We start from the raw sequence: 15632 nt of genomic DNA, 5'->3' as shown, positions 1-15632 counted from the left end.
CTGGCGGCCACAGGCGTCGCATCTTGTTGAGCGTTGATGTGGACTCGTGGCGTGGTGATGCTGCTTTGCATGTGTTCTGTAGACACTTCCGTGCGAGTCCACGCAAAAAGGCGGTTCAATCACGTGACTTGTTTCGCGCTAGTCATGGAGCGTCCGCCTTTGGCAGATCACTCCAGAGTAGTGTTAGCTGCATCCCGGGCTTTCCTAGCCGCTAAGAACGTTTAATGTACAACGAATGCCACCGCTGGATTTCTGTCTGGACCCTCTAAAACAACTTAACAAACACGCTAAAGTAAGGTGACTAAAGTAAAACGAGACTCAAGAGTCTCGCTTGGAACAAGCAACCCTTGAGAACTGACTTGCAGCCAGCGATGGCCGAAAGAAGAAGTGAAGGCCGGACTAGATTAGGTGAGATGTAATACGGCGTTTACTCTGTAATATCTTACACTCCAAACTACAGCTGTTTTATTGATCACGCAGTGTTGGTTAGCACTGATGATTACTAGGCATGCCGTATTAATAGTGCTCGGCAGTTCTCTACTTACTGTATCAAAAACCAGGCCCACCATCTTCCGAGGCAACATTTTTTTTGGCGAGCCGCGGCTTGCTGTTTTTGAGACATTGCTCCGTGAAAGGGAGGGCACCTGAAAATACCACGCAGTATCTTGTACAGCGTGCTCGTGCTCCCAGCCCACCAAATTCTTGCCACCATGGCTTTTACTTTCCACTCCTGATGAAGTACCTGCTACGGGATTCGGGGTCGCGGAAGGTTCCTTGTTCCTTGTGCAACCCTCTGTCAAATAAGGACCAGTTTTTTCTCCTTCGTCTGTGCGCGTTCCAACTTAGACAGTAAATCAAAGGTTTCAATCTTTTTCTGGAGTTTCACTGTTTTTGCTAGCTACCGTTTGAATTTGTGCTGAACTACTATCGTCATTCGTTTCATCGTATTCCCATACTTTCTCGGAGCTTCGCTTTGGCTTGTGAAAATCAACTGGCGTTAGCGTACAGATTCGCCGCCGTTATGGAGTGGATTGGTAAGGCCAAGATCGAGTTCACTCATGCGCCAACGCCGAGGGCAATTAAGCAAAAGGATGGCAGCGAGACGGATCTCCTCAAGATCTGCGAAGCCAGCACACCACCCTGCTACCTGAACCCGCTATTGTTCAATGGCCATTTACAGACGATGTGGACGGTGACAAAACCACATGCTCCGGCAGTTTATTATAAGCGCAAGATCTTCGAGGCCGAGCACGAAGCTTATCATGGATCATTTGCCGTTGACTTTGTCGTTGAGCCTCATGATGGTCGAAGCGAAGGCTTACCGCCCCGTACCATTTACTATTCTGATGAAGAATTCGACAGTATAGGCTCGGATGACAGCAAGCCAATGCTGGTGGTGTTGCATGGTCTTTCGGGTGGCTCTCATGAGGTTTACTTAAGGCATACAATTGCTCCTCTCCCCGAACAAGGATGGGAGATTTGTGTGGTGAATTCTCGAGGTTGCGCCGGTAGCAAGATCACCAGCGGTGTCTTATACAACGGACGCGCAACATGGGATACGCGGCAGGTAAGATGCTTCAAGTCCAATGCGCAAAGTTGATACATTTCTAACGAGTTGAGTAAAAAATATAGATGGTGAGATGGCTTAGAAAGACATTTCCAAATCGTCCGCTCTTTGGCATTGGCTTTTCACTCGGTGCCAATATTTTGACCAACGTACGTATCCTAAGGCTAAAGTTCTAATATTTTGCCTCATTATATATGGAGATATTGTATAGCTCTTTTTATACGGAAAGTATTGCGACTGACTATTTTTAATTAGTACGTTGGCGAGGAGGGCTCGGATTGTCTTCTCAAAGGTGCCGTTGCCTGCTCAAATCCCTTCAATCTAGACGTCGCCAGTAAGATGATGGCAAGTACTCTGATCGGTAAAGAAGTTTACCTTAGAGTCATGGGCAGTAAGTTCTGCAATTCCTACACGTATGATACTGGGTCCTAATTCATTACAGCTTCAATGAAAGCTATGATCGATGGGCATAAAAAGGAGCTCAAACAGTATTCCAACCTGGATCTGACTGCTATTGCCAACACAACCTATTTGAATGAGTTTGATCGGGAAATTCAGTAAGGCTTATACGCGCATATCCGCACCGTTCCACGTATGCTGACATTTACTAAGATGCCCAACATGGGGATACCCCACTGAAACTGCTTATTATCGAGATGCTTCTTCGTCTGATGCCATTCTCTCAATCAAGATACCCTTCTTGGCAATTTCTGCCACTGATGATCCCGTACGTCTTATTCGTGTGGAATACAATCGGCTGTTTGGCTAACAGGCTTTTTAGATTGCGGTCAAAGAAGCAATCCCATTCGAGGAATTTCGCCAGAACCCCAACACAATTCTCACCACAACTTCTCTCGGTGGCCACTTATGCTGGTTCGAAACTGGCGGGACTCGCTGGCACACTCGCCCGGTATGTATTTCGGGAAAATAGGATACGAAAAGCTGCTAACATGAATGTGCAGGTGTGCAATTTTCTCAACCATTTGGCTTTCAAAGCTGACCTGGACAATTTAACGCCCATGGACTATCCTCCTAGAAACAAAGCGTTTGCGGGTGCCGACTATAGTCCAATGAGGCGTAAATTGAATATTGTGCGGAATTAGCAAAAGTTTCCCTTTTTGTTTTCACATAGACATTATAGCGAAGCATAGAGAACTCTCCAATGAGACGAGTCGTTAATTTTAATAGAATAACTGGAATAAGATATGCAATACTTCACGTGGTTAAGAGCTTCAGCGATTTTGGTACTTGGGCTTTTTCTAAAAGACAAGATAAACACCATCTTCTTATTATGGTGATCTTGTTTTTTCGGCATTGTTGATTAGGTAGACTGTATATGCTTTTATCAAGCAATATTCTCCCATAGTATCGCTGTTTATGGTATGCCCCAACTCCATGCGCCAGAAGAAAGAAAATACAAGCCGATGCAAATGTACATGTCAATAGCTCTCTCCTCATCCCGTCCCTTAGGCAAACGAGACCCTCTTCTTCGAAGACTTGCTCGCCTTTGTGCCCGTCAATGATATGCTCTTCGTGTTGTCCTCTTTGCCCTCATTCTTTCTCTTTCTCTTCTTCCTCAGGGATTCCTTGGTATCCTCAAACATGGCCTTCTTCTCGGCCGCCTTCTTCTCGGCCTCGACCTTTCTAGCCTCGCGGATCTCCTCCATCTGTCGGGCCTTGATCATTTTCGATTCAATGGCGCCTTCCTTCTCGGCTTGGACGAGAGACAGAATTGTCGTCATGCTCTCCTATTCACGTATGTTAGCATTGAACAATGTTCCAGGGCACAATTCCCATCCTGTGGCAAACGCACCTTGTCATCCACAAACACCTTGCCCTTCTTCTTGCCCTTGGGCTTTTCAACGCCAATGGGCGTAATCATATTCAAGGTCGGGATTCCCAGCTCTTCGGCCGTGTAGGTCTTCTTCTTTGGCCTCTTCATCAGCAAGGCGCGGTTCTTCTCCTTGACTTGCTGCGACACGACGGGGCCCTTGGGCTTCTTGGACTTGGGCTTGGAGACGCCATCGGTGGCCGATCGCTTTGCGCCGCCCTTTGCAGGTGCGCTGGAGCCGCCTTTTGGCCCAGCATGCTTATTCTTGATCGTCCGTGTCGGCGCCATTGTGAGAATTGTTGCTCAATGGACGATGTCGCAAAGATGGGTTAATCCGCTGCAGGAAGCTTTGCTCGCGCCGCAGAAAATTTTGGGCTTATCGGTTCTTATCGGTTTCGCTGAGGGGCGATAAGAAAAGTACAGCAAGATACTCGTGCTAGGTACCGCCCGTACCTTGAGAGGTGGGGGCCAAATCGTCTTGGTGTTATTGGGTGTAAAGTTCTCTAGGCCTTCTAGAACCATCCTGTTGCATTGGATGGAAAAGCTCGGCCTAGTATTAATGCGTGCTTACTGTAGAGTCTCGTGTAACATGATTTTGTTAGAAACTCCCAAGCTTATCGAGTACACAAAATACCCAAGATTCAACACTACCTATAGCATACCTACGTGGTAGCTTCTTCTCGTGAATTCATTTCTCTCAGACGTATCTCAGGGTGGTAGAGGTACCTGGTTAATCTCCCACGAGCTACTGTAAGAACGGCTGCTGTAGAATCTGTGCTGACAAACAGTGCTCGAGAAAATTGTATATTTCTTGTATCTCAACCTTGTTACGGCCTCAATAATCGCAATGCAGAGTATTCTCAATGGCATATATAATACCCGATAGCATTCGCAATTATTTTAAAGTACCTCTATACAATTTGTCTTTGGTACTTCCAGACCAGGCTACAGGAGGATCCAATCGGCAGTCAGTAAGCTGGTGGCCAGTACTGTTGCATCCATCAGCAAGAATGGAGAGGCTGAGACATTGCTCAGGCACTTGAATGCAATTGGTATTATCAACGGCATCGCTACTCTTCCTAATGTGCTATCCTTCAATCAGTGATCCTATGCAGATGAAGCACCCAAGGTTTAATCCTGCGTAAGATGACATCTTAATGGTTCGGTGAGACCTTATTTTGCCCAATGGGTAGCCATCGGGCCAATATGCGGTCATGTATGCACCAGATGATAGCATATGACGCGCTCTGTAATACAACGCCATCGAATCGACCTTTTTTTTTTTTTTCTATTGCAGCGAGCTTAGCGTGCTCCGCGTGCATCAAGTATGTAACACTATATTCGGCTTCCTCCTGCATCCTAACGTCAGGCATTGAAAGGAGCAAATAACAAAAAAAATTAATGCATCGCAACAAGACTAATGCCGCCCACTGCAACTCGTGGCCGTAGTGCATGCTGCTCCATCTGCTGATCTGTAACTGCCCGGAGCATCCCGCCAAACCATGCAGAATAGAACATTGAATATCTGCTACAGTTACAGGCACTGTCGGTTCCGGCTCCAAGGGCCTGAAGGTGGATGCCCCCCAATGAGACCCCCCCAAAAAGAGCAAAGGGAGGGCTTCTGTCCAGCCGCTAACCGTAACCCGTAACCGCTGGCTGGGTACGGCCGGCAATGTACCTGCTAGCACTCGTAAATTTCAGCAAATGTCGATGTCACGCAGAATTCTTCCACCTCAAGAACCCCAAAGATCCACAACCTCACATAATTCTCCCCAAACTCGAGCAACTTTTTCTTCAAACATCGCGCAATATCCGTCATCACTCCTCTCACATCTCTACTATCAGCTTCCAACCTCCATCCTCCTCTCGCGACCGTCTCCTCGAAACCCCTCCGTCGCCGTTGCACTCGCCAGCTTTTTTAAGGCCCCCTCCCTCTCTCGCTCCCTTTCGCATCGCAGAAGCTACAATTTTCCACGTCCTTACCAAGAGTTCCGGGCACCGCCCTTGAGCGCACCGAGATACACATCATCGCCCTTTGCCACGCCCTATCCAGCGACGCTTCTCGACTTCCGCCTGACCCTCGAAAATCTTTCCCCGAGCGAGGCGTCCCTCCACCTCCCCGCATCCCGAGCATCAAGATCAAAGTCGAAACCCCCAACAAGGCTTAATGGAGAATCTATGGACTCGTCGAACCAAGTATGACCACCCTATACGTCGCCTCCAAGGCGCAGTTGTTTCTGACTAACATACCGGTGTCCAGCTCGTCAAAGCTCTCCTTGACCACGCCGTCCAATGGCGCCAATGGCTTGGGGGGAGGTGAATCCGGTTCCCGTAGCGCCACGGTGAAGTCGTCGCATGGCAAATCTTTCAACACTACTCCAGGAAGCGGGCTGGTATCTCCAACGGGGGGGGCCTCCAGCGCCTTTGGCCTGGGCTCAGGGGCTTTTGCTTCGTTTGGCTCTTTTGGCTCAGCCAAAACACCAAAGTCTGGCGGGAACCCTTTTGATACTGCCATGGGCTCAGCCGTCGCGAAGCAAGCCGCCTCCAAGGACACCGCAAAGCCCGTAGCTAGGGCGCCTAACATGGCGTCCATCTCCGAGACCAAGGTGTCGGAACCCCCGGCCGGGGCCGCACAGATTCACATGCTGAAAGATGCATGGTCTTTCTGGTACAGACCCCCGATCTCGAAGGCGCACGGTTTCATCGAATATGAGAATACACTGCACGGGATCGCCACGGTGCGGTCGGCGGAGGAATTCTGGCAGATCTACTCGCACCTCAAGCGGCCATCAAGCCTGCCCGTCGTGTCCGATTACCACCTTTTCAAGAAGGATATTCGGCCGATATGGGAGGATGACGTGAACCGGAAGGGAGGCAAGTGGGTTGTTCGCCTGAAGAAGGGTGTGGCTGATCGCTACTGGGAGGATCTGCTGCTTTCTCTCGTGGGCGACCAATTCGGTGATGCCGGGGAGGACGTGTGTGGTGCCGTGTTGAGTATGCGTAATGGCGAGGATATTTTGAGTATTTGGACCAGAACCGACGGCGGTCGCGTGCTCAAGATTCGGTACGTTTGAGGCTATACCCAAGCCCCTGTCATATTTGTTATACATGGTTCGATGGACTAACGCGTTATTGCCACTGTAGCGAAACCATGAAGCAGGTACTCAACTTTCCGGCGAACACTCGTCTCGAGTTTAAGTCGCACGATTCCAGCATCCAGCAACGAACTGCCATCGACGAACAACGCCGCGAGAAGGCCAGTCAACACCAGGGCGACAAGCGGCACACCAATAATTCATCTAAGCAGAGCTTCGAATAAAGAAAAAAAGCCATCCGTCATCAAGGGCCCGCACACCCTTGCCATCTTGTCTTATTAAGCCGCCGAATGCGTGCTCGGTTGTTTCTTCGTCCTTTTATCGGCTATGAAAGTTTTCCTCTTGTTATTTGTACACTACCGGGCAGAGCGCTTGGGTAATGTTGCAGTTCCGTAACGTGTTTATCGTCACTTCTTGGTTTTTTTTTCCCGTACGTCCTGTTTTTTTATTGGCTTTACTTTTTCACTTTTTTTTCACTTTTTCTTTTTTGGGTGCGGTAGTTTCTCGTGTGAATTATTTCGCGGATGGAAAATTCTGGGATGTACACTGGGAGACAAACTGAATTTTGCTCTACCTGGAAAATGGTGGGCGGAAAGGGCTGGGTTTTTTTTTGTTACATGTGGATAATGTACTATAGTATGGTTTAAATGACCTCGAAACTGGCCATGCCGACGATTCTCAAACGGCGCTCTGTGCTTAAAGAGAAAGAAAAAACAATACAAAGGACAAGAAAGGATGAAATAAAGATGCTCTTGTGCAGGCTCGTTGCTCTGCAAGTATCAAGTCTATTCGTTTTCTGCTGGGCCCCTTCTTTGCCTATACGATTTTTGACACGACGCCGGTATTATGTGGTATAACTGAATTTGTACAAATGCTCATCCTCTACGCTTTTCCTTTTCCCTTGGCGGGTACTTTCCTCCGCTCCCAGATCTGTAGATACGTCTCTCCAAGATACAGCAGCTCGCTCTGTACCTTGTCAACAAACAAGTCCTGGCAGACGACCCACTCGCCGGTGGCCTTGTCCTTGATCTGGGCCTTCCAGGTCTTCTTCTCTTCGCCGCTGTCTGCGACGTCATCTCTCTTGCGGACTGCCTCGTGGACGACGTTGGCTACGAGGTCGTACCATATCGGCTCACCCACGGGCCACTCATTCGGGTTCGGCTCCACATACGGCGAAACGTCGAGATTCCTTGCGTCAAAGGTAACGATTGTGGGGTTGCGCTCCGCGACGAACTTGTTCTGGGAGAAGCGCTTGACGTGGAATATCAGATACGGCGGGAGAGGGTGTAATAAGCGATAGCGCTTTCGTTGTGCGTGATGCTCTTGCGCTCGCTTGCCGTCGTATTTGCTTAGGATGGTGCTGAGAGGGACCTGTGGGATGATGTTCTTCTCCAGCTCGTCCTGGAACAGCGGTGCTGATGGCAGGTCGAGAGTCAAGAAGAGGAAGCGCACGATGTCGACCTTGACTTCTCCGGCCTCCTCAAAGCGCAGACGATCTCCTGCGTCTGCTCGAGCGGTGATGGCCTGGGATTCGACCTTGAGCTTGCCTTGGAACGTACGCTGGATCATGGAGCTTCCTGGCTTTGTCTTGCTGCCGCCGAGACCGAGATGGAGGTTGTTGAGGAACCAAGAGAGAAATTCGACGGGGTCTGACTGGTTCGTGAGCGTGAAACGTTTGTTAGAGAGGAGGGCGATCTCCTGAAGCAGTTCGTGAGGCGAGACGTGTGATTTGAAGGCGCGTGGGTTCCAGATCTTGCGGAATAGGATGCTGCACCTCTTGACGATTTCTGATTTCTTAGAAAAGTCCTCCAGCAGCAGATAGTTCCGCAAGGGGGAGACATGTGACAGCGCCTGCACCACCACGTTGAGGTAGTCGTTCTCCTTGATGTTGTTGATGCCGACAAAGCCCGGCGTGTACTCCTTGCCGTCGAGCGTCCAGCTGCTGTGGTTGGCGCGACGATCTAGCTGAATGACCTCGCTCTTAGTATACCGCGGGTCGGATACGTATTTGATGTCGTCGAGAGACTTGCTCTTGACCTCGTAGCCGTCAGGCAGGACGTAGACCTTTTGCGTTTCGAGGTTGATGAAGACGTGGTGGTCCTCGTCCAGGGAGTGAAAGTAGGCGTGTGACTTTACGCCGCGGCCTTGGAAGTACTTGCCGCACACGAGACATGCGTAGACGTTTATGTTGGAGAGGGAGATGGAGCACAGTTTCTCGAAGTCAAAGTCGAGCACGTTGCGGTCGATGGTGTCGAGATAGAGATCGTCGTATCCGTCTGCAGGTCCCTTTTGGCGCTGAGGAGCCACCATGGGCGATTCATCATCCCCCTCATCAAATTCGTCGCTGTCTGCGTCCTCCGCGTCCCCATTTCTTCGCTCTCCGTCCTGCTCGAGGCTCTGCGCTTCGTCGTGGCTATTCGCGAGGGGTGAGTCGAAGTCGCCCATTCGAGAGCGCTTGGACGAGGGAGATGCGATGTCCTGGAGCTCTTCCAGAGCTTCTGAAGCTTGTCGTTTCGACATGTCTCACGAAAAAGCGAGAATTGCGAGCAGCTGTGAGTCTGGAGAAGAGCAATGGGCGCCTGCAGTTGGGTATATGAAGTTAAGTTTGGCGCAAGTGCTTGACAAGGCTGCAGTGGAAAATCGCAGTGGGTCTTGCAGCGTGCCTATGACTTTGTAGTAGCGTGAGCCATGTGTGAGAGGACGGCCATACGTGCATAACCTAAAGCCTTTTATTATAAGGACAGCCAAATGGGATTTGTAAAGGCAGTCCAATCTGCCATATTTAATTTTAAAAAAAAAATATTCTAATAACATTTTAATTCATTCTCCTACGCATACAGACTATTGGGGTTGCTATCTTGCTGGGCTTCGCGCGTGACAGTAGTCAAATGGACTCAAACATCATAACATCCATCAATGGTATATATACATTGTGTGCATTATTGCCTTTTATCTAACCTTTGCGCTATATATGATGATTTCACAAATATTTCCCCATATCTCCTCAGCTAGCCATTTAGACACTCCCTGTATTAGTAGGCAAGGGGCCTTCTAAGGTATAACGTTTTCTCCATGTAAAAGCTTCAGCCAATCATGATAGTATCCGTATTCGAGGATACATCACCCTGGAGCGTGGGTGCGAGGCTGTCCATTTCTTGCAGAGTGTACTCTACCAGATAGCTCTCATCCACCAACTCCTCCATGCGTTTATAATGTCTTTCCGTGTACACTCGCAAACCGTGCAGGACGTCCTTCAAGCTCTTCTCTCCTCTTGAGCCCTTAACTTGTAAGTTTGAGAATTTTGAAGCTGGGTAGCTCTTGATCAGCGTCCGTAGTATACGCTGTGCTACGGGGGCTGTACGAGCATTTGTATTCCAGTCCCGCAATCTTAACAGCAACAGGTATATCTGATCATCGGAAAGCGTTGCCAGCACTTGGTCGACGGCCTTGATACCGCACAGACTGCCCTGCTCGGGCTTGCTGGTCGTTACAACAGAGGTAAAAAGGCTGAGTAAACGACCAGGGTGATTAAGCTGCAGGGCCAGAGTGATGGCTTCTCTGTACGACCCAGCGTGCATGTGATTCTCGAGCTCTTGTTCTTGCTCGATGAGCTTCAGCGCCGCTTGAGATGCTGCCGCTTGGGTTTCAGAAGTTGTATCTTTCCAGAATGTCACTGTAGAATCACCACTGCCAGAGACCACAGCATTGGTATCTGGGTGAACAGCCAAGGCCCAAACTCGGTCTTCATGGTTATCCAAAGTACACTCAGCTTCTCCAGAGTTTGCATTCCAAATCTTAACGAGTCCATCGCCACCCGCACTTGCGAACTGAACCAATCCTTTCGATTGCTCTGGACGCGATGTCATGCTCAACCAAGCTACTTTGAGTACGCTGTTAGAATGGCCTTCGAAGGTACGGATGCAGGTGTAGTCCGCAAGGTTCCAGAGCTTGATACTCTTATCACCACTACCCGTCAAGACGACACCTTTGCCTGTGATAGGGCCATCCTCGCCCTGCAAGGCAGGCATCTGAGCTGGAGAGAATTGGACGGTCCACACTCCTCGCTTGTGGCCGCGAAGAATTCCTTGGACTTCTCCCTCTTCTACTGACCACACCTTGACTGTCTTATCCTGTGAAGCAGATGCAAAAATCTGACCCGCGTGATGTACAGTAATTGCATTGATATCTTTGTCGTGGGCTTTTCTTGTGAAGGCAGATCTCGCATTCGTTTTTTGATCCCGTTGCTGGGGAGTTCGGGGAATTTCCCACTTCTTAATTGTTTGGTCTTGTGAACCAGTGATTAGGAAAGGCGGAGGGTGGTTGAGAGGGTCAGTTCGCGCCGCCGAGCCTTCAGCGGGAAGAGTGCGCGGTAGGGCCACAGCGCCAAGCGACTCTGCATGGCCAGAAAATGTGGCCCAGCAAATATGAGAGTTATTAGCATGGTCGATTCTCCATAGCTTTGCAGTATTGTCTTTGGCTCCAGTGGCTACCCAGTGTCCGGACCAGTCGACATCCAGAGCAATAACAATATCTTCGTGTCCTCGTAGGAGGGCCACATCTTGACCAAAGTATGGAGTCTCTGATTTCGTCCATGTCATCTCTGACGCATTTTGTTTGGATTCGGCTACAGACACCAATCGTACATCTTCTGAATTTGTTGCCAGAGCCATTATGGAGTGGTCGGGTAAGAGATAGGCCATGTCAATAATTTCGTCATGAGTACCGGATATCCGACGGAAAGGCTCAGGTGTAGTAAAGGTGGTTGTTGAAGCTTTTGATGCTAACTCATATAGAGCCAATGTATGATCAACCTGGACCAGAAGAATAAAGGGAAGTTCTGGTCGATAAATACCGGCGACAATCCCTTCTTCTTCGCTCTTTGCAGATTGCTTCGGAGTCAGCTCGGCGCCCTTGTCAGTATCCCAGATGCGAAGACATCCATTTGCTCCAGCAGAGTATGTGAGGTTTCCGTCATCCAAGAAACCTGCGGCTTCCACAAGCTCGAGACATGGAACGACTTTTCGAATCTTCCACGACTTCGCATCCCACCAAATAAGAGTCTTGTCTCGGCTAGCAGTAACAATGGCATGCTGTATTGGCGAGTAGTCAATCGCCTGTACATCAGATACATGGGAATCCAAGTTTGCAATACAGCTCCTCTTGTTCAAATCCCAAATTCGGACCTTTCCGTCTTGACTACCCGAAGCCAGTCGGAAGTGTGTAGTTGTGGCATTGCCTGCCTCTTCCTCGTCCTCTTCGTCTGCTGCCTTGGACTGATTCCTCGCTCCTTTGGAATTGCGGATCGACGCGGATCGTGATGCGACCTCAAAAAAGCGCAGTGCTGAGACTAATACTGATGGTCCACGGAAAGTATGTGTAACATAGCCGCCGGCAATGTCCCAAACCTTTATTACACCATCGGTTCCGCCTGTCGCTAGGAGAGTGCCGGTGCGATCAACCGCGATAACGATGACGGGAGTTGTGTGAGGCTTTAGTGTGCGAACTAGTGATGCTTCGATCGAGTCGCCTTCTGAGGACCATTTGAGCGTGAAGATTCTCATAGACAATGATCGCGAGCAGATGATAAGATGGGAACCAGACGGCGTTACTAGACGAGTATTAGTATTTGCTCTCTGCTAATGATGTATGACATTTACGAACGTGTCAACGTCGAAATGGCTTCTCCATCCTTTGATCTAATTAGCCTTTTGATTCAATTTTGCAGACTCGCGGGGCATCACTTACGCCCTCAATCTGAGCCAGATGCTTGCCATTGGAGGGATTCGTCAAGATAGCATCTTCGCCCAAAGTGGTAGCTAAAATTTGCGCTTTGTTGTCAATCGCAACAGAGCCTCCGGTATAGATCGGCCGTATGACACGCTCGACGTCGAATGTCGTCTTCAATGGCTGTTTGGTTGCCATGGTCGCTTCGTCGGTTCGCCGTGTTAAGAAATCTGGAAGGATATGCGCCAGTCCATGAATTTTTTGATCTATATGCCGATAAGGATAGCGATAAGAAATTGCTGCACATTCGTTCCGCTAGTGCAAGCAAAGGCGAAGCTGCTAAGCCATGATTGGCTCTTACGTCTATCATCCACTGTTTATCCGGTCGTATTCTCAGCCACTCCACTTACCAGGCATGGGTAGCTACGCACTGGTGTTGCGCTGGAGCAAAGAAGGAGAGGATGACGGAGGGTAAAGCGCGGCTCAATAGTGTTGTGATCCATCTCAAACTTGACATCCGCAGAGCATGCCTGCGTGAGTTGCGATGTTGAGAAGCTCATTTGCTTCTAAAGCTATTCGCTATGGGCATGCAAGGCCCGCTTATGGCTCAGGCCCTGGTATGAGATGAGAAAGCTGATCTCAACGTATCATTACTAACATTGTTAGGGCCGTTCGCCATATGATGATGTAGTGCAGGGTGAAGGCGAAGATGATGATCGCCTTCCAAACCAGCAATACGACCATGGAGGGCGTCCAATTAATCCCGACACCATGAGGATCAACAGAGATATCATCAGATCACATAATCAGGTGATGTTCATCATCGGCATCGCAGAACCCGAAAATCCAGGCCCTGAAGTAGACTCGCAGAGACGACATGGTGCGTATGAAGAAGGTATTGGCCTTAGACTAGCATCGTCAGCCAAACGCTGCGTGGAAGCGGTTGGAGTTTTTGGTATCAACGGCCTTAGAGACCGGATTCTGGTGAGGAGCCTCTTTAAATGACGGACTGGGCTACCCTCTATATCTATGCATACTAATCTGTTACTCGCAGATTTATAAACGGTATTCTAAGATTCCATTTTGGGAGCTCTATCAGCAGGCACGACACGATTTCTCATTTTCTAGGGATATCTTCCCTGGCGCTCCTGCAAACCTCTTGTCAAACTACATTGAGTTCTCGGTCGCCCGGCTGTGGCTTGGCGAACAAGAAAAGCTTGGTGCCAGGCGTTTGTAAGTCATGTTGCTCTCTTCGCAGTAGAATGCCTCCCAGGGTTGCTAACCATTCATCCCAGTGTCCACGAAGCCTGGTCATACATTCGCGTTCACCTGGAGTTACATATATCCCTGCAAAGGCTTGGCCTAATACCGAGCCACCAATGGCTGCCCAGCCCGTCCTTTTTCATTCCTTTTACAGAAGCGTCGCCAATTGTTGCCCCGCCTCCTCTTGAAGGCTTTGGGGTTTCTTCGATTCTGCAATGGCTGGGCGGTCTACTTATTTGTAATGCCCCATTCCTCGTCTTTGTCATGACTCAAAGAATGGTTCGCGACTGGAAGCCACATATATGGGCTGAGACTTTCAAGCGCCTCCCGAGCACCGTCTTTCATGGTAAAACAATCCCCCAAGCCCCGCCGTCGATATCACAGTCTTTCGTAAATGAGGCTCCTAGCGAGATCCATTCTAATGAAGGGGGAACACCTGTGGCGCCTGTGGAGAGCCAACTCCCGACTGACACAGGCAGCGCGGATGCTGTGCGCAGACCAAGTATATTCTCGGCCAGAGGGGATGATTATGGGAGCGATGAAGAAGACAATGATGGAATAAGGGCCACACTTATCAGCTTTGATGTGGAGGCAACCGAATCCACCGATGCACCTCAGGGCTTATGGAGTGCCGAATTACGGCCAAGCGTTGCTAATACAGACTCGAGGGCTTCTATCAGTTCTCAACCTACATACCTGGATACGCTACTCACTCAAATCCCGGCGCTTCTGGCGTCGCACATGCTGTCTAATTCGATAACTCGGCTCCTAATGACTCCTTATGATGCAACAGCTCTACGTCTGGTAGCGCGGGCATTCTGCTTGCGAAATGGTATACCCTGCGAAGATATATGCCAAACAAACCTGCTGAGCGGCCTCTCTTGGACGTCAGCCATGAATTATTTGTGGACTGAGTTCATTCATCTTCTTCTTACTACAGAAGTCTGGGCAGTTTTCACTGGCCTTTCCCAATGGTACCACTTTTCCGAGGAGGAGTGGGCTGCCGAAGAAGCTAAGACATAGAGATAGAGCAGCTCGGTACTCTTGCAGCTTCTCTCTATAACGTCGTATAGTTTACAGGCATGAATGCCACTTAATCCACCCTTGGACTGTCTCTAAGCCAGATAGGGTCAGGTTCGGATAAGAAGAATGAGATGAGATGAGATGAGATTCGAGACCCCAGCTTCTCTGTGCGCCAAACCCATTCGGCAGTAAATAAATTCTAGGCTACGGAGTAGAAACGAATGTCGGCCGCGTGGCCCGAAGGCCATGTTGATAAAGTGACAGGGAATAGATGTGGGATGCGGGGCATGCCTCCTCTTGAGACCCGCTCCTCTGCTCTGTTGAGCCGCATCGTTTAAAAGGCCTGGACGTGCCAAGGTAGAACTATTGGATGCAGTGAACGAACGATGAAACATGGCGTTTAGGTTTTTGTGTTTTAGGGAGCTTGGGAATCATGCATTGGGCCGTGATATGTATCCTTGCTTTCATTTTATGCCTACGTTTATACAGAATAAAGCGCCCACGGCAGCTACTTCAGTGCCTAATTCATTAATTATATTGTAAGTAATTACATAACGTAGCCTTTGCCTAATTCATTGTCCAACAATACACTCTCTGAGCCCTCAACTATATCTTTGGATGTATTCTTACCGACAGCAGTTTGGAAATGGAATAGAACAATACGTAAGAAGCTGCTGTCCCATATGAAGGCACGTTATCATCTAACATTACCTTGCTCATCTCGCGTCTTCTCCACCAATTATATGCTGAGGCAGCCCAAGCTAACTCGAACTACTAAGAACTGATGGAGCTCCAGATGGACTTGGTCACTGGGGGCATTGGTACGCAAAATCTTGATAGTAGGCATCCCAGAGCGAAGCCCTGTCTAAATTAAGATATCCAAATAGGGTAGCTAGCTTTAATACCAAAAATGGAGAAATCCACTATTGAGAAAAGAAGGTAACAATCACTCCTATTAGCTGGCGGCACTCGCTAGGAAATGGATACGAGAGCTTTGCAGGGCGGTTTACCTATACAGAAGAGTTGACAGAAGCGATAGAGACAACTACGCGAAGGAGTCTGATATATCCATCGTGCTGTATGTACTTACATGGGACTATGAGTCAAGTTTTGGCCCTGGCCCCGGCAC

At 49.2% G+C, this 15632-nt stretch overlaps 6 protein-coding genes across 6 annotated transcripts; 3 read left to right on the top strand and 3 right to left on the bottom strand.

The window, feature by feature from the left end:
- The first annotated feature begins 803 nt into the window (after positions 1-803).
- GGI43DRAFT_24219 (Alpha/Beta hydrolase protein) lies at positions 804-2796 on the top strand. The gene is made up of 7 exons (XM_083200706.1): positions 804-1567; positions 1633-1716; positions 1823-1958; positions 2010-2124; positions 2180-2294; positions 2349-2477; positions 2530-2796. Exons 1-7 carry the CDS (start codon positions 1022-1024, stop codon positions 2668-2670), a joined length of 1266 nt encoding a protein of 421 aa, XP_083066388.1. The 5' UTR covers positions 804-1021; the 3' UTR covers positions 2671-2796.
- A 9-nt stretch (positions 2797-2805) lies between these two features.
- On the bottom strand, positions 2806-3827 carry GGI43DRAFT_391170 (uncharacterized protein). Its single transcript, XM_083204408.1, has 2 exons — positions 3381-3827; positions 2806-3315 (listed from the first exon to the last, which is right to left on the bottom strand). Exons 1-2 carry the CDS (start codon positions 3684-3686, stop codon positions 3034-3036), a joined length of 588 nt encoding a protein of 195 aa, XP_083066387.1. The 5' UTR covers positions 3687-3827; the 3' UTR covers positions 2806-3033.
- Positions 3828-5486: 1659 nt separating this feature from the next.
- Positions 5487-7046, top strand: GGI43DRAFT_24192 (translation initiation factor eIF 4e-like domain-containing protein). Its single transcript, XM_083200697.1, has 3 exons — positions 5487-5594; positions 5659-6462; positions 6543-7046. Exons 1-3 carry the CDS (start codon positions 5566-5568, stop codon positions 6715-6717), a joined length of 1008 nt encoding a protein of 335 aa, XP_083066386.1. The 5' UTR covers positions 5487-5565; the 3' UTR covers positions 6718-7046.
- A 317-nt stretch (positions 7047-7363) lies between these two features.
- Positions 7364-9121, bottom strand: GGI43DRAFT_24187 (mRNA splicing protein SAD1). The gene has a single exon (XM_083200695.1). It carries the CDS (start codon positions 9011-9013, stop codon positions 7376-7378), a length of 1638 nt encoding a protein of 545 aa, XP_083066385.1. The 5' UTR covers positions 9014-9121; the 3' UTR covers positions 7364-7375.
- A 7-nt stretch (positions 9122-9128) lies between these two features.
- Positions 9129-12560, bottom strand: GGI43DRAFT_391164 (U3 snoRNA-associated protein UTP13). Its single transcript, XM_083204407.1, has 3 exons — positions 12239-12560; positions 12155-12182; positions 9129-12101 (listed from the first exon to the last, which is right to left on the bottom strand). Exons 1-3 carry the CDS (start codon positions 12413-12415, stop codon positions 9577-9579), a joined length of 2730 nt encoding a protein of 909 aa, XP_083066384.1. The 5' UTR covers positions 12416-12560; the 3' UTR covers positions 9129-9576.
- Positions 12561-12634: 74 nt separating this feature from the next.
- Positions 12635-15041, top strand: GGI43DRAFT_391162 (uncharacterized protein). Its single transcript, XM_083204406.1, has 4 exons — positions 12635-12834; positions 12884-13201; positions 13272-13450; positions 13513-15041. The coding sequence occupies exons 1-4, from the start codon at positions 12799-12801 to the stop codon at positions 14501-14503; spliced, it is 1524 nt and encodes a 507-aa protein (XP_083066383.1). The 5' UTR covers positions 12635-12798; the 3' UTR covers positions 14504-15041.
- Positions 15042-15632: the final 591 nt, after the last annotated feature.

This window comes from Trichoderma evansii (genome assembly GCF_050947405.1).
Source record: "Trichoderma evansii strain SZMC 28006 chromosome Unknown GGI43scaffold_1, whole genome shotgun sequence".
NCBI lineage: Eukaryota > Fungi > Ascomycota > Sordariomycetes > Hypocreales > Hypocreaceae > Trichoderma > Trichoderma evansii.
Note: the sequence above shows the minus strand (reverse complement) of the source record. Positions and strands in the feature narration are given on the sequence as shown.

What these genes read in the sequence shown, in the direction of transcription:
- GGI43DRAFT_391162 (XM_083204406.1), top strand. Translation starts at nt 12,799, where the DNA reads ATGGGCATGCAAGGCCCGCTTATGGCTCAGGCCCTG. An exon ending in CGCTTATGGCTCAGGCCCTG is followed by an intron (nt 12,835 to 12,883) that starts GTATGAGATGAG and finishes TAACATTGTTAG; the next exon opens with GGCCGTTCGCCATATGATGA. An exon ending in AAGCTTGGTGCCAGGCGTTT is followed by an intron (nt 13,451 to 13,512) that starts GTAAGTCATGTT and finishes CATTCATCCCAG; the next exon opens with TGTCCACGAAGCCTGGTCAT.
- GGI43DRAFT_391164 (XM_083204407.1), bottom strand. Translation starts at nt 12,415, where the DNA reads ATGGCAACCAAACAGCCATTGAAGACGACATTCGACGTCGAGCGTGTC. An exon ending in ATCTGGCTCAGATTGAGGGC is followed by an intron (nt 12,183 to 12,238) that starts GTAAGTGATGCC and finishes ATTAGATCAAAG; the next exon opens with GATGGAGAAGCCATTTCGAC. An exon ending in AGCCATTTCGACGTTGACAC is followed by an intron (nt 12,102 to 12,154) that starts GTTCGTAAATGT and finishes ATACTCGTCTAG; the next exon opens with TAACGCCGTCTGGTTCCCAT.
- GGI43DRAFT_24219 (XM_083200706.1), top strand. Translation starts at nt 1,022, where the DNA reads ATGGAGTGGATTGGTAAGGCCAAGATCGAGTTCACTCATGCGCCAACG. An exon ending in GAGTTTGATCGGGAAATTCA is followed by an intron (nt 2,125 to 2,179) that starts GTAAGGCTTATA and finishes ACATTTACTAAG; the next exon opens with ATGCCCAACATGGGGATACC. An exon ending in CTCGCTGGCACACTCGCCCG is followed by an intron (nt 2,478 to 2,529) that starts GTATGTATTTCG and finishes ATGAATGTGCAG; the next exon opens with GTGTGCAATTTTCTCAACCA.
- GGI43DRAFT_24192 (XM_083200697.1), top strand. Translation starts at nt 5,566, where the DNA reads ATGGAGAATCTATGGACTCGTCGAACCAA. An exon ending in CTATGGACTCGTCGAACCAA is followed by an intron (nt 5,595 to 5,658) that starts GTATGACCACCC and finishes ACCGGTGTCCAG; the next exon opens with CTCGTCAAAGCTCTCCTTGA. An exon ending in GGTCGCGTGCTCAAGATTCG is followed by an intron (nt 6,463 to 6,542) that starts GTACGTTTGAGG and finishes TTGCCACTGTAG; the next exon opens with CGAAACCATGAAGCAGGTAC.
- GGI43DRAFT_391170 (XM_083204408.1), bottom strand. Translation starts at nt 3,686, where the DNA reads ATGGCGCCGACACGGACGATCAAGAATAAGCATGCTGGGCCAAAAGGC. An exon ending in AGGTGTTTGTGGATGACAAG is followed by an intron (nt 3,316 to 3,380) that starts GTGCGTTTGCCA and finishes ATACGTGAATAG; the next exon opens with GAGAGCATGACGACAATTCT.
- GGI43DRAFT_24187 (XM_083200695.1), bottom strand. Translation starts at nt 9,013, where the DNA reads ATGTCGAAACGACAAGCTTCAGAAGCTCTGGAAGAGCTCCAGGACATC.